Source organism: Symphalangus syndactylus, chromosome 13 (genome assembly GCF_028878055.3).
Source record: "Symphalangus syndactylus isolate Jambi chromosome 13, NHGRI_mSymSyn1-v2.1_pri, whole genome shotgun sequence".
Lineage (NCBI taxonomy): Eukaryota > Metazoa > Chordata > Mammalia > Primates > Hylobatidae > Symphalangus > Symphalangus syndactylus.
The window spans coordinates 107,689,405-107,703,767 of record NC_072435.2 but is presented as its reverse complement, the minus strand read 5'-3'; the positions used below and the strand labels follow the sequence as shown (position 1 = coordinate 107,703,767).

At 41.1% G+C, this 14,363-nt stretch overlaps 1 protein-coding gene across 2 annotated transcripts in view; it reads left to right on the top strand.

Annotated features, from left to right (window-relative positions):
• The window catches only part of NAA25 (N-alpha-acetyltransferase 25, NatB auxiliary subunit), an 84,749-nt gene that overhangs the window by 24,054 nt on the left and 46,332 nt on the right, over positions 1 to 14,363 (top strand). For both annotated transcript variants that reach the window (XM_055238702.2, XM_055238704.2), the window contains 5 exons: positions 5,359 to 5,433; positions 7,746 to 7,853; positions 8,215 to 8,293; positions 10,725 to 10,836; positions 11,768 to 11,857. In XM_055238702.2, coding sequence (XP_055094677.1) covers positions 5,359 to 5,433; positions 7,746 to 7,853; positions 8,215 to 8,293; positions 10,725 to 10,836; positions 11,768 to 11,857 — 464 coding nt within the window. The remainder of the gene's footprint in view (positions 1 to 5,358; positions 5,434 to 7,745; positions 7,854 to 8,214; positions 8,294 to 10,724; positions 10,837 to 11,767; positions 11,858 to 14,363) is intronic.

The window sequence follows — 14,363 nt, the reverse complement described above, 5'->3', positions numbered from 1 at the left end:
TTATGCAAGTTTTAACATAGGAGAAGTTTTTTTCTTTTCTTTTCTTTTTTTTTGTGATGGAGTCTTGCTCTGTTGCCCAGGCTGGAGTGCAGTGGCACGATCTCAGCTCACTGCAACCTCGCCTCCCAGGTTCAAGCGATTGTCCTGCTTCAGCCTCCCGAGTACCTGGGATTACAGGTATACACCACCACACCTGGCTAATTTTTGTGTTTTTAGTAGAGGCGAGGTTTCACCATGTTGGCCAGGCTGGTCTCGAACTCCTTACCTCAAGTGATCCACCCACCTTGGGCTCCCAAAATGCTGGTATTACAGATGTGAGCCAGTGCGCCCAGCTGGAGAAATTTTTTGAGGGGTCCCAATGCAATTATTTAATAACATTTTATTAATTTATTTACTGAAAGGTATTTAGACATTATAATTTTTAAAAACATAAAATGGTTATGGGTGTGTGTGTGTATATATATATATATATATATTTTTTTTTTTTTTTTTTTTTGAGACAGTCTTGCTCTGTCACCCAGGCTGGAATTCAGTGGTACGATCTCGTCTCACTGTAACCTCCACCTTCCGGATTCAAGCGATTCTTCTGCCTCAGCCTCTCGAGTACTGGGACTACAGGCGCACGTCACCACACCCAGCTAATTTTTGTATTTTTAGTAGAGATGGGGTTTCACCATGTTGGCCAGGCTGGTCTCAAACTCCTGACCTCATGATCTGCCCGCCTCAGCCTCCCAAAGTGCTGGGATTACAGGCTTGAGCCACTGTGCCCAGCCATAAAATGGGTATATTTTTTAAAATTGGCAATGCTAACATATATACATATAAATCCTTAATATCATTTTTATTTGTAAGATTATGTTTTAAGCAAAGTGTATTAAATATTCATTCATAAGGACAGAGTAAAAGAAGTTATAGTTCATCCCTACGGTACATAAAATACATTCCCCCATCTCTCCAAATAATACTGGGTGTCTTTATATGGTTGACATAGAAAGATGTTCCTAGTGTATGTTAATTGAGACAAGCAGGTTGTAAAATGACCTTCTCTTCCCATTCTTCTCATGCTGTCCTCAAAAAAGATATACTTCTTTTCTTTTTTCTTTTTCTTTTTTTGAGATAGACAGACTCTCTCTGTCACCCAGGCTGGAGTGCTGTGGCGTGATCTCAGCTTACTGCAAACTCTGCCTCCCAGGTTCAAGAGATTCTCTTGCCTCTGCCTCCCGAGTAGCTGGGATTACAGGTGCCTGCCACCACACTTGGCTTTTTTTTTTTTTTTTTTTTTTTTTTTTTTGTGATGGAGTCTTGCTCTGTCACCCAGGCTGGAGTGCAGTGGCGTGATCTCGGCTCACTGCAACCTCCGCCTCCTGGGTTCAAGCGATTCTCCTGCCTCAGCCTCCTGAGTAGCTGGGATTACAGGTGCACACCACCATGCCTAGCTAATTTTTATATTTTCAGTAGAGATGGGGTTTCACTATGTTGGCCAGGCTGGTCTCCAACTCCTCACCTCGTGACCCATCTGCCTCGGCCTCCCAAAGTGCTGGGATTACAGGCGTGAGCCACTGCACCCAGCTAATTTTTGTATGTTTAATAGAGATGGGGTTTCACCATGTTGGCCGGGCTGGTCTCGAACTCCTGACCTCAAGTGATCTACCCGCCTCAGCCTCCCAAAGTATTGGGATTACAGGCGTGAGCCACCGCACCTGGCTAATTTTTATTTATTTATTTATTTATTTGAGATGGAGTCTCGCTCTGTCTCCAGGCTGGAGTGCAGTGGTGCGTGTGATCTTGGCTCACTGCAACCTCTGCCTCCCAGGTTCAAGAGGAGATCCTCCTGTCTCAGCCTCCCGAGTAGCTGGGACTACAGGCACGCGCCACTACGCCCAGCTAATTTTTTGTATTTATAGTAGAGATGGGGTTTCACCATGCTGGCCAGGCTGGTCTTGATCTCTTGACCTCATGACCCGCCCACCTTGTCCTCCCAAAGTGCTGGGATTATAGGCATGAGCCACTGCGCCCCGCCTGCGCCTGGCTAATTTTTATGCTGTCATTGTTGCTGCTTAAGGAAGTTACAATTTCTTAGCTTAAGTATGTTTATTTTGAGTATGGAATGTCAGTCTGAGGTAATAGGTATTTCACAAATTTAATGTTCATGTTTCATATGGATGAAGGTTTTTGTTTGATTTGCTCATTGTTGATTTTCCACTGCCTAGAATAGCATCTGCACAATAATTTGTTAAGCAAATAAATGATTTGTATAAACTCGTGGAGGTAGGAGGGAGGGAAACTTAAGAGCTTCTGCTGCCCCAAATAACATCTCTGGCTGGTGATTTTGAAACCACCATAAATGAAGAGTAGCTAGTTATTCATATAGTGATAAGGCTTTTCTTTTCCTGTAAATGACATTCTCATTCTGAGTCACCAACTTAGATCCATGTTTTTAAACTTGTCTGTCATCAAAAATTTTGTTTCAGCAGATTATGAGCCTGCAAAATCATAGGGTATGGACATGAAATTTTTGCCTTGCATTTTATATTAATTCATATTCTAATGTTATATATTTTTATCTCTGTATGTCATTATAAAAGTGTTTTCCCATATTCTCAAGTAAAATGGATTTCCTAACTTTTATTTATTTTTAAACATTTATTCATTTTTTGTAGAGTTGGGATTTCACTATGTTTCCCAGGCTGGTCTTGAACTGCTGGGCTCAAGCAGTCCTCCTGCCTTGGCTTCCCAAAGTGCAGGGATTACAGGCATGAACCACTGTACCCAGTCGGTTTTCTAACTCAAAGAAGAAATTATTATTTTTTCTTTTGATTTTAAAGGCTTCCCAGGGATCAATGGAATTTCCTAACATTTTTCATTTTATACCTGTGGAGTATATGTACCCCAGTGTTAGAAGCAGGTGCCTCAAGCCATCTTAGACTCTCCTATCCTGTATGTCCTTGTCATCTCTAGATCATGTTTATTCTGCCACTGCTGTATCTTTTTTTTTTTTTTTTCTTTGAGATGGGGTTTCACTCTTGTCGCCCAGGCTGCAGTGCAGTGGTGCAATTCCGGCCCACTGCAACCTCCACCTCCTGGGTTCAAGCGATTCTCCTGCCTCAGCTTCCTGAGCAGCTGAGATTACAGGCACCCACCACCACGCCCAGTTAATTTTCATATTTTTAGTAGAGACGGGGTTTCACCATCACTTTTATCTTTTACCTTAACTTTATTGGCCAAGTTGGTCTCGAACTCCTGACCTCAGGTGATCCTCCTGCCTCGGCCTCTCAAAGTGTTGGGATTACAGGCGTGAGCCACGGTGCCCAGCCTCTGCTATATCTTTTCAGGTTTCTTTTCTATTTGATCTACCCCATCCTGGTTTTGTGCCTCATTACCTCACCTTTTCTTCCTATTTTGTCTCTTCACAGTACTGCTAAGATACTATTCCTAGAAGAGTATAGATTTATAAATATCACTTCTCTATTCTATATAGGCTCCTTTTTTAATACCTTACAACAAAAGTACCTTGGTCTACCTTTCAACGCTTTTCCTACTACTCTTAATTGTTTTAGCCAGACATCCTGCTTGTTTTTATCAGCATAATCCCTTGACTTTCTTGAATGTTTTTTATTCAGACTCATTTTTCTCCTACTTTGAGTTGATTTATTTACCCATTCACCTCAAATATTTGTAGTTTTATATGTATCATTACCACACCCCACACCCCCCGCCGCCGTGTTCTGTTTGACCTTCAAAGTCATCTGAAAGATGGCTACTTTGGAGGGGCTTTAATGGTAACGTTCTCCTCTCTACTTTCCCTTAAAGAAAGAAGAGATAAGAAAATGAACAACTTTGCCTTCCTTGGAAACACCCTAGCATGGTGTTTTATATAGGACGTTTATTTTTATATTTAGTTTTATTATTTTGATTTTGAGACATTTGATATTGATTTGTTGCCCAGGCTGGAGTGCAGTAGTGTGATCACAGCTCACTGTAGCCTCGGCCTCCCTGGGCTCAGGTGATCTTCCCACCTCAGCCTGTTGCCAGTAGCTGGGACCACAGGTGCTTGCCACCACCCTGGTTAACATACATATGTGTGTGTGTGTAAGGTTTTACAGTGTTGCCCAGGCTGGTCTCAATCTCCTTGGGCTCATATGATCCTCCTGTCTCAACCTCCCAAAACGTTGGGATTACAGTCATGAGTCATCATGGCTGGCCTAGGACTTTTATTTTTTATTTTTATTTATTTGTTTTTTGGAGACAAAGTCTTACTCTGTTGCCCAGGCTAGAGTGCAGTGGCACGATCTCTGCTCACTGCAACCTCTGCCTTCCAGGTTCAAGTGATTCTCCTGTCTTAGCCTCCCAAGTAGCTTGGATTACAGGTCCCTGCCGCCACGCCCAGCTAATTTTTGTATTTTTAGTAGAGATAGGGTTTCTCCATGTTGGCTTGGCTAGTCTCGAACTCCTGAACTCAGATGATCTGCCAGCCTCGGCCTCCCAAAGTGATGGGATTACAGGCATGAGCCACTGTGCCTGGCCCAGGACATTTATTTTTATTGCTAAATACATTTCAGTCATTTATGTATTTGTTTTCTCCCCCGCTTTTAAATGCCTTCGGGACAGAGACTCGATCTTTGAATCTTTGTCAGGAATAGATAGTTTCTTCTACTTCATAGGAGCTCCATGTAATTTTTGAATTAGATTGGCAGTAGGCAAAAGATTAAAAAACATATGAAAATTACCTGATGGAGTTTTTAGCATCAATTACTAGTTGGCTAATTATGGATAGAGTCTCAATTATACTTGAATAGGTCTATTCTTTTTTAAAAGCATGTTCCTGCTTGTAAGTATTTGCATATTATACATTTCATAATGAAAGATTTCAGTTCTAATTATTGGAATCTTGAAGGAACCATATTATTTTCCTAAGCTAAGAAGAATTTTTGAATTATGGCATGGTAATCTTTTCTGATATTGAAGTTTAAGTATATTCTCTGGGCTTGTTTATTTGTTTTTGCTAATAACTGGTTAGTGTGGTATCTTAAGTAAAGTTTATTGATGTACACTTACAAGCCAAATTTTGTGTTTGCTTTGTAGTCTTCTAGAACTATACTGGATTGCAGTGTATTCTGGAAATATTGGACTTTAATTTTAGTAAATTCTGGTTCAAAAAGTGAAGTATCACTCATAACATGAAAATTCACCTTTGTGATTACTGCTGTTGCTAAAGCCATCAAGTCACTAGGAATTTACACCAACTGGGATATGTAAATATATTGCTGTTCTCCCAAGAAACTTTTTGTCATGTATCTAGATCATTAATCCCCCTCTGTATGGTGTTTTCTAAATAAAATATTTATGGTTCTCTTTTAGGCTGGCATGGCTCTATATAAGATTGTCCCCAAAAATCCCTACTACTTTTGGTCTGTGATGAGCTTAATTATGCAAGTGAGTATGGCATTCAGAATGGGATTGAGGTTTGGTTTTATTTTTTATATAGTTATTGTCCTCAGTGTGTCTTCTGAACTTTTTTTTTTTTGTTTGAGACAGGGTCACGCTGTCACCCAGGTAGGAGTGTAGTGGTGCAATCATAGCTCACTGCTGCCTTGACCTCCTAGGCTCAAGCAATCCCTCTACCTCAGCCTCCCAAGTAGCTGGGACTACAGGTGCATACCACCTTGCCTGGCTAATTAAAAAAAAATTTTTTTTTGGTCAGGTGTGGTGGCTCACGCCTGTAATCCCAGCATTTTGGGAGGCCAAGGTGGGTGGATCACAAGGTCAGGAAATCGAGACCATCCTGACCAACATGGTGAAACCGCATCTCTACTAAAAATACAAAAATTAGCTGGGCATGGTGGCGTGTGCCTGTAATCCCAGCTACTCTGGAGGCTGAGGCAGGAGAGTCGCTTGAACCTGGGAGGCGGAGGTTTCAGTGAGCCGAGATCATGCCACTGCACTCTAGCCTGGCGATAGAGCAAGACTCTGTCTCAAAAAAAAAAAAAAAATTTTTTGTAGAGACAGGGTCTCACTCTTTTGACCAGGCTGGTCTTGAACTCCTGGCCTCAAGCAATCCTCCTGCCTCAGCCTCCCAAAGTGCTGGGATGATAAGCATGAGCCTCTGCATCTGACTGTGAACATTTTGTGTAATGTGTTGCAGCATGTCAAACAGGGACTTTGTGTTGTCAATTGACTTAAGTTAGGGGTTTTGAGTTTTTTTTTTTTTTGGAGATGGAGTCTTGCTCTCTCGCCCAGGCTGGGGTGCAGTGACGTGATCTCAGCTCACTGCAAGCTCCACCTCCCAGGTTTACACCATTCTCCTGCCTCAGCCTCCCGAGTAGCTGGGACTACAGGCATCTGCTACTATGCCCGGCTAATTTTTTTGTATTTTTAGTAGAGACGGGGTTTCACCATGTTAGCCAGGATGGTCTCGATCTCCTGACCTCGTGATCCGCCCGCCTCGGCCTCCCAAAGTGCTGGGATTACAGGCATGAGCCACCGTGCCTAGCCCTTGAGTATTCTTTATGAGTTAGTATATCAGTTTATTTGTGGGTAGCATGGACTGTATTTCCCCTGAATCTCTGATCTATTGCTGGGTTGCTTGATCAAGCATGAGCCTTGAAATGTTTGATATTACAACTTGAAGTTTGCTTTTAAGACAATATTGCTGGTTAGTTAATGGCTCATTGAACTGGGTGGCCTTCTTCTATCACTTCTCCTTTCTGAGCCTCAGTTTGTTCTTTTGCAGAAAGGAGACACTTCTCTCCCAGGGACCGAAGTGAGATTCTGTATAGGAGAGGATGGGGAGGAAGGATTTAAAAGTAGTGTTTAAGAACAGATGTTGTGGGGTCAGACAGGTCTGCCTTCATACATTAGCTTTACCACATGTCTGTTAAAGCTGTCTGGGGAATCTCTTAGCCTTAATTTTTTTTTTTTCTGTTGTCCAAGCTGGAGTGCAGTGGCACGACCTCAGCTTACTGCACCTCCCAGGTTCAAGCGATTCTCATGTCTCAGCCTCCCAAGTAGCTAGGATTACAAGCTTACACCACCACATACACCCAGCTAATTTTTTTTATTATTTTTCAGTAGAGACGGGGGTTTCGCCATGTTGGCCAGGCTGGTCTGAAAACTTCTGGCCTCAAGGGATCCACCTGCCTCAGCCTCCCGGAGTGTTAAGTTTACAGTCATGAGCCACCACACCTGGCCTAACCTTAGTTTCTTTGTAAAATAAGCATAATATCTACCTTGAAAGGTTGTTTACAAGGGTTAAGTGAGCTGTGAGCAGAATCTGGTGTTATTAACTTTATTAATTTCATGTGTTAATTTTTGTTACCAATTTAAGGTAACTAGCTACTAGTAAACTGTGTAATGAAAGGAATTGGCATTTGTCTTCTAGTATGTGAACATCTCAAAGATACCTGGAAGGCTTTCGTCTTCAAATACCTGATAATACTCATAAATAATAAACAGTATAGGCATGCTCCCTCTTTACATTCTTCTAGAAAAATGTATAAATAACCGACTTAAATGCTAGGTTGTATTGTGGAAGCTCAGTATTTCAAGAACACATAGGATAATGAATCTTTAGCATAGAAATCTTTTGTAAAACAAACCACTCTGTAATGTACCTCCTTGGCAGGGAGTTCATATTAGGTCTGATATTTGACATGGTGGATTGATAATTATGTGCCCAATTAACAGTAATGTTAATATCAGTAGTGCAAGCAGGGGAGAATTGGAATGAAACGTTATTTTTCTTTCAGTCTATATCGGCACAGGATGAAAACCTCTCAAAAACAATGTTTCTGCCCCTTGCTGAGAGAATGGTCGAAAAAATGGTGAAAGAGGACAAGATAGAAGCTGAGGCTGAAGTGAGTATTTTAAGTCCTACTTTTGTGTTTTCATTTTTTTGCTAGTGCTACAATATGATGTTATAATACTATGAACTGTTGTTTTGTTCCAATTTGATAGCTGGGTCCTCACTCTTGGCCTTTGGGTAAATGTGAAGCCCTCAGCGTAGGTCTAATCACTGACCTGTTTCTAGCAAGTACTCTAGGCTGAGATGTGTATAGACGGGAGAGATATAGATGGAGAAGATCCTGTTACCTGCTTCTTACTGTCAATTTCGTCTCATTTGAAGACATGCTCTATTAAATAACTTTTTAAAAACCTATAAATCACTACGTTTTTATTAAGTTTCAGAAGTTGCACTTCTTGTTTTTTTTCTGTAAGGTTGAACTTTATTATATGATCCTGGAACGTTTGGGAAAGTACCAGGAGGCCTTGGACGTCATCAGAGGGAAATTAGGAGGTAATTTTTAAAGATTTTCTTAAAGCTTTTTTTTTTTTTTTTTCCTATTTAAACACGAAAAATGTTTATTGTAGAAAATTTCCACATAAGGATATAAAGACATAAACACTTTTGATCATTTTGTTATATTCTTCCAGACTTTTCTGTATGTTGTAAATTTATTTTTAAAAATGTTTTTACTTGAAAATAACAGATTCAGAAACTTCAAGGAGTGTGAAAGCTTATACTCCAGATCTCTAGCCCTCTTCCCCTAGGTTTTCCTCCAGTTATACTTTATATTTTTGTAAAGATTCATCTTCCCCACTTTTTTTTTAAAAACACGAATGAAAACATAGTATACCTGGCTCATAGAATAATCTTATTCAGTTAGCACAATGTTTTTATTTAAAAAAATTTTTTCTTTAAAAATGTTAAATTAATTAATGCCCCTCTAGTCAGGATTTGTCCTCTGTAGATACCACAGACATTCCTTTATTTGTATGTCTGTCTTATGAAGGCATTTGAGTTTGTGACCTCTGCTCTGCATACTATTATACCCATAATTTATTTTTACTATTTATTTATTTATTTTAAAGAGATGAGGTCTCACTGTGTTGCCCAGGCTGGACTTGAATTCCTGGGCTCAAGTGATTCTCCCATCTCAGCCTCCCAAGTAGCTAGGACTACGGGCACACACCACCACACTGGGCTCCATTATTTCTTTCTTTCTTTCTTTTTTTTTTTTTTTTTTTTTTTTTTTTTTTTTTTTTTTTTTTTTTTTTTGGAGACAGAGTCTCACTCTGTGGCCAGGCTGGAGGGCAGTGGCACGATCTTGGCTCACTGCAACCTCCGCTTCCTGGGTTCAAGCGATTCTCCTGCCTCAGCCTCCTGAGTAGCTGGGACTACAGGCACACACCACCATGCCCAGCTAATTTTTGTATTTTTAGTAGAGACGGGGTTTCACCATGTTGGCCAGGCTGGTCTCAAACTCCTAACCTCAAGTGATCTGCCTGCCTCCGCCTCCCAAGGTGCTGGGATTACAGGTGTGAGCCACCACGCCTCGCCTCCATTATTTTATTATTATTATTATTATTATTTTAACTAAATAGTATTTCCTAGAGATAAAGTTCACTACCTCACTCCTTTAATGACTGTCCAGTGTTCCACAGTGTGAATGTAGAAATTTACGTAACCAGTTTTTGATGGATATTTAGGCTACTCACAAGAAACTTCTTTTTTTTTTTTTTTGAGACAGGGCCTTGCTCTGTTGGCCAGGCTAGAATGCAGTGGCATCATCACAGCTCACTGCAGCCTTGACCTCCTGGGTTTAAGTTATCCTCTCACCACAGCCTCCTAAATAGTTAGGACTCCAGGCGTATGCCACCAAACCTGGCTAATTTTTGTATTTTTTGTAGAGGTGGGGTCCCACTATGTTGCCCAGGCTGGTCTCGAACTCCTGGTCTCAAGCGATCTGCCTCTTTCAGCCTCCCAAAGTGCTGGGATTACTACAGGTGTGACCTGTCATGCCTGGCCTTTTTTTTTTTTTTTTTAAACTAGATTATAGTTCTATGGATAGTAAAAATTTAGATTCTCAACTGGAAGTTCATAATGTAATTTTTGGTATCCTTAATCTGCTAAACAGTTGGGCAAATCTAATTTGGTCAGAACTATCATCCTAGTTATTTTGTTTTCAGTTGTTTGGAAAGAGTTTGATTGATCTCCACTCTTTTTTGTCTTCTTCTAACGTCTCATCTTTCTTACCTCATGTCAGCTCAGTCCTCTGATGTTTTGGAACTGTATGGATGGGCAGCCTGTCTATGGACTAAATTTACTAGTCCCTAGATGCTGTTGGGATTTTATAAGTATATCCCATGTACTATTAATAGATCTTCAACCCAAAACATTGTGAAACCTATCCTTTTACAAAGAAAATGATTATAAAAATTTACTGTCAGTAATGTACTTTTTTCTTTGAAGTAAAATAATCTTTAATAAGATAGTAGTAGTTTGTATGTAATAGTGGTCCCATTTTCTAAGAGAGTGAATAAGAAAATGTGACATTTAGGCCGGGTCCGGTAGCTCACAGCTGTAATCCCAGCACTTTGGGAGGCTGAGATGGGTGGATCACCTGAGGTCAGGAGTTTAAGACCAGCCTGGCCAACATGGTGAAACCCTGTCTCTACTAAAAATACAAAAATTAGCCGGGCTTGGTGGCAGATGCCTGTAATCCCAGCTACTTGGGAGGCTGAGACAGCAGAATCACTTGAATCCAGGAGGTGGAGGTTGCGGTGAGCCAAGATCGTACCATTGCACTCCAGCCTGGGTGACAAGAGTGAAACTCCGTCTCAAAAGAAAAGAAAATGTGACATATTCCTTCTTGTGGTTGGACTCTATTCTGGTTATTGAGCAGAAATGAAACCAGCTTACCAACTTTTATAACTTTTGATTTTAGAGAAGTTGACAAGTGAGATTCAGAGTCGGGAAAATAAATGCATGGCTATGTACAAGAAGCTGAGCAGGTGGCCAGAGTGCAATGCCCTTTCCAGGCGCCTCTTACTAAAAAAGTGAGTAAAAGCTTTCTTTTGTACCATTTGACTGTAGTGAGGCTTTAAGACCTCACTATTGATTTTCTTGGTGTCTATGCTTTGAAGTGTCTGGGCATAAAGTCTTCTTATAGTAGTTGTGTCCTGCATGTTTCTAAAAGTTTTTAAGGAGCCTTCATCTTTCAGTAGAGTATTATAATGGTACTTGAAGGCTGGGCATGGTGGCTTATGCCTATAATCCCGGCACTTTGGGAGGCCAAGGCAGGCAGATCACTTGAGGTCAGGAGTTTGAGACCAGCCTGGCCAACATGGCGAAATCCTGTCTTTACTAAAAATACAAAAATTAGCTAGTCGTGGTGGTGTGCGCCTGTAGTCCCAGCTCCTCGGGAAGCTGAGGCACAAGAATTGCTTGAACCCGGGAGGCAGAGGTTGCAGTGAGCTGAGATTGTGCCACTGCACTCCAGCCTGGGTGACAGAGTGAGACTCCGTCTCAAAAAAAAAAAAAAAAAAAAGATACTTGTGCCACCATGGTGCTGAATTCTAGTTAGGGCTTAAGAATGAACACTGAAAATCATTAATTTCTCAAATTCAGTATTCCCCTAAAAGAGAGAGGCTTCATTCTTTGCTACAACATTTCTCTCCCCTTCCCTCCATTTCGGAAGTGCTTATGTGGGGACTTTTCTGTTATGAATATTAGTTTTCTAGACCTGGTCATTTTATTGAAGGAAAGAGTAGTTTACTACTCTTTACAAATACAAAGTAGTATTACTTTGAAAATGCCTCTGGAAAATGCCCTTTTAGAGTTGCAAAGGAAACATGGAGTGGGTGGGGGTAAGCCAACCTACTACATACTAAAATATAACTTACAAAATAAATTGAATATCATGGTTCCTAAGGAAGATCTGTCACAACTTGGGTTTAATCCTGTGTGCATCATTCAATCTGATTTTAGCTCAGATGACTGGCAGTTCTATCTGACTTATTTCGATTCTGTCTTTCGACTGATTGAAGAGGCCTGGACTCCTCCTGCTGAAGGTGAACAGTAAGTTGTCTTCTTTCCTGAATTACAACAGCACTTTTTAATATAGTGTAGTGAAAGGATTTCATTATAAGCCAATTGAATTCTCTTTTTCTGTCTCAATAAAGTATTCCTTTCAAAGTATGAGATTTTTTCATATTTTTTAAAGTATAAAATAAGTTCCATCTAAAAATCATGTTAGTGCCAAAATATGTGGTGTGCTAATTTCCACTTATCCTACCATTCCAAAAATAACTTATTAACAGTTTGGTGCCTTTCCGTGAGATTTATTTTCATCTTTATGCTAAGATAATTATTCTTTTTCTTTTTCTCTTTTTTTTTTTGAGATGGAGTTTGGCTCTTGTCACCCGGGCTGGAGTGCAATGGCACAATCTTGGCTCACTGCAACCTCCGCCTCCCAGATTCAAGCAATTCTCCTGCCTCAGCCTCCCAAATAGCTGGGACTACAGGCGCCTGCCACCATGTTCAGCTAATTTTTGTATTTTTGATAGAGACGGGGTTTCACTGTGTTGGCCAGGCTGGTCTCGAACTCCTGACCTCAGGTGATCCACCCACCTCAGCATCTCAGCCTCCGAAAGTGCTGAGATTACAGGTGTGGGCCATTGTGCCTGGCTTAATTATTCTTATATTTAATATAAAAATGGGATTGTATTAGACATGATTTGCAACCTGTTAGTTTCCGCCTTAAAATATATCTTGAACATCTTTCATTTCTGGTACATGTAGATCTCTTTCATGTTTTTTTTTTCCCCCAGTGGTTTAAGAGTACTCCAGATGTACCATAATTCATTTAGCCTTTTTCCTATTGATGATACTTGGATTTTTGAAGATCTCTTTTTTTTCCTTTGTCCTTTTGTTATTGGCTATTGTAGGCAGTACTACAATAAATTTTTTTTCCTTTTTATAGGCATCTAGAATTAAATGAATAAATGGGGCCGGGCACGGTGGCTCACGCCTGTAATCCCAGCACTTTGGGAGGCCGAGGCGGGAGGATCACAAGGTCAGGAGATCGAGACCATCCTATGAATGGTGAAACCCCGTCTCTACTAAAAATACAAAAAATTAGCTGGGCGTGGTGGCCGGCGCCTGCAGTCCCAGCTACTCTGGAGGCTGAGGAGGGAGAATGGAGTGAACCCGGGAGGCGGAGCTTGCAGTGAGCCGAGCCGAGATTGTGCCAGTGCACTCCAGCCTGGGTGACAGAGTGAGACTTCCTCTCAAAAAAAAAAAAAAACATGAATAAATGGGATATTTTAAAAAATTAATACAGAAGTTAAGATTCAAGATGACAGTTAAGAGCTAATGCTTGCTTCGTAATATTGACTAGGCTACCTAATTTTTCTCAGCTTTCATTCTTAAGCAATAAAATGTACAAGACCCCATCTCAAAAATATATATATGTGTGTGTGTGTGTGTGTATTTAATTTTTAATTTTTGTGTTTTTTTAAGACAGGGTCTCACTCTGTCACCTAGGCTGGAGTGCAGTGATGTGATCTTGGCTCACTGCAACCTCTGCCTCCTGGGCTCAAGTGATCCTTTTGCCTCAGCCCCAAAAGCAGCTTGGGACTACAGGCATGAGCCACCACGCCTGGCTAATTTTTGTATTTTTTGTAGAGATGGGGTTTCACCATGTTGCCCAGGCTGATTTTGAACTCGTGAGCTCAAGTGATCCACCCGCCTTGGCCTACCAAAATGCTAGGATTACAGGTGTGAGCCACCGTGCCCAGCCTTTTTTTTTTTTTTTTTGAGATGGGGTCTTGCTCTGTTACCCACTCTGGAGTGCAATGGTGTAATCTTGCCTCCCACTGTAATCTCTGCCTCTCAGGCTCAAGTGATCATCCCACATCAGCCTCCCAAGTAGCTGAGACTACAGGTGTGTGCCACCACAATTGGCTGCTGTAAATTTTTTGTAGAGATGGGGTCTCCATGCATTGCCTAGGCTGGCCTCAAACTCATGGGCCCAAACAGTCCTCCCACCTCAGCATCCCAAGTGCTGGGATTTTAGGTGTGAGCCACCACACCCAGCCTTATATTTTTATTAGGCAATTTTTTTTCTTTTCTTTTCTTTTTCTTTTTTTTTTGAAATGCACACTCTGTCACCTAGGCTGGAGTGCAGTGGCGTGATCTCAGCTCACTGCAAGCTCTCCCTCCTGGGTTCAAGCGATTCTCCTGCCTCAGCCTCCTGAGTAGCTGGGACTACAGGCGCATGCCATCACGCCCAGCTAGTTTTTTATACTTTTAGTAGAGACGGGGTTTCACCATGCTGGCCAGGCTGGTCTCGAACTCCTGACCTCAAGTGATCTGCCCACCTTTGGTTTCCAAAGTGCTGGGATTACAGGCGTGAGCCACCACACCCGGCCAGGCAGTATTTCATATATACAAAATTATGCATTCTTTTTTAAAAAAGGTAAGTTATGCTGCAGTAGTCAAATGCCAAAATTGAGAGTAATCTTATAACATGTTATCTGTTAGAATATGTTCATAGTTCTCTTTTATTCCTTTTTCTATTATT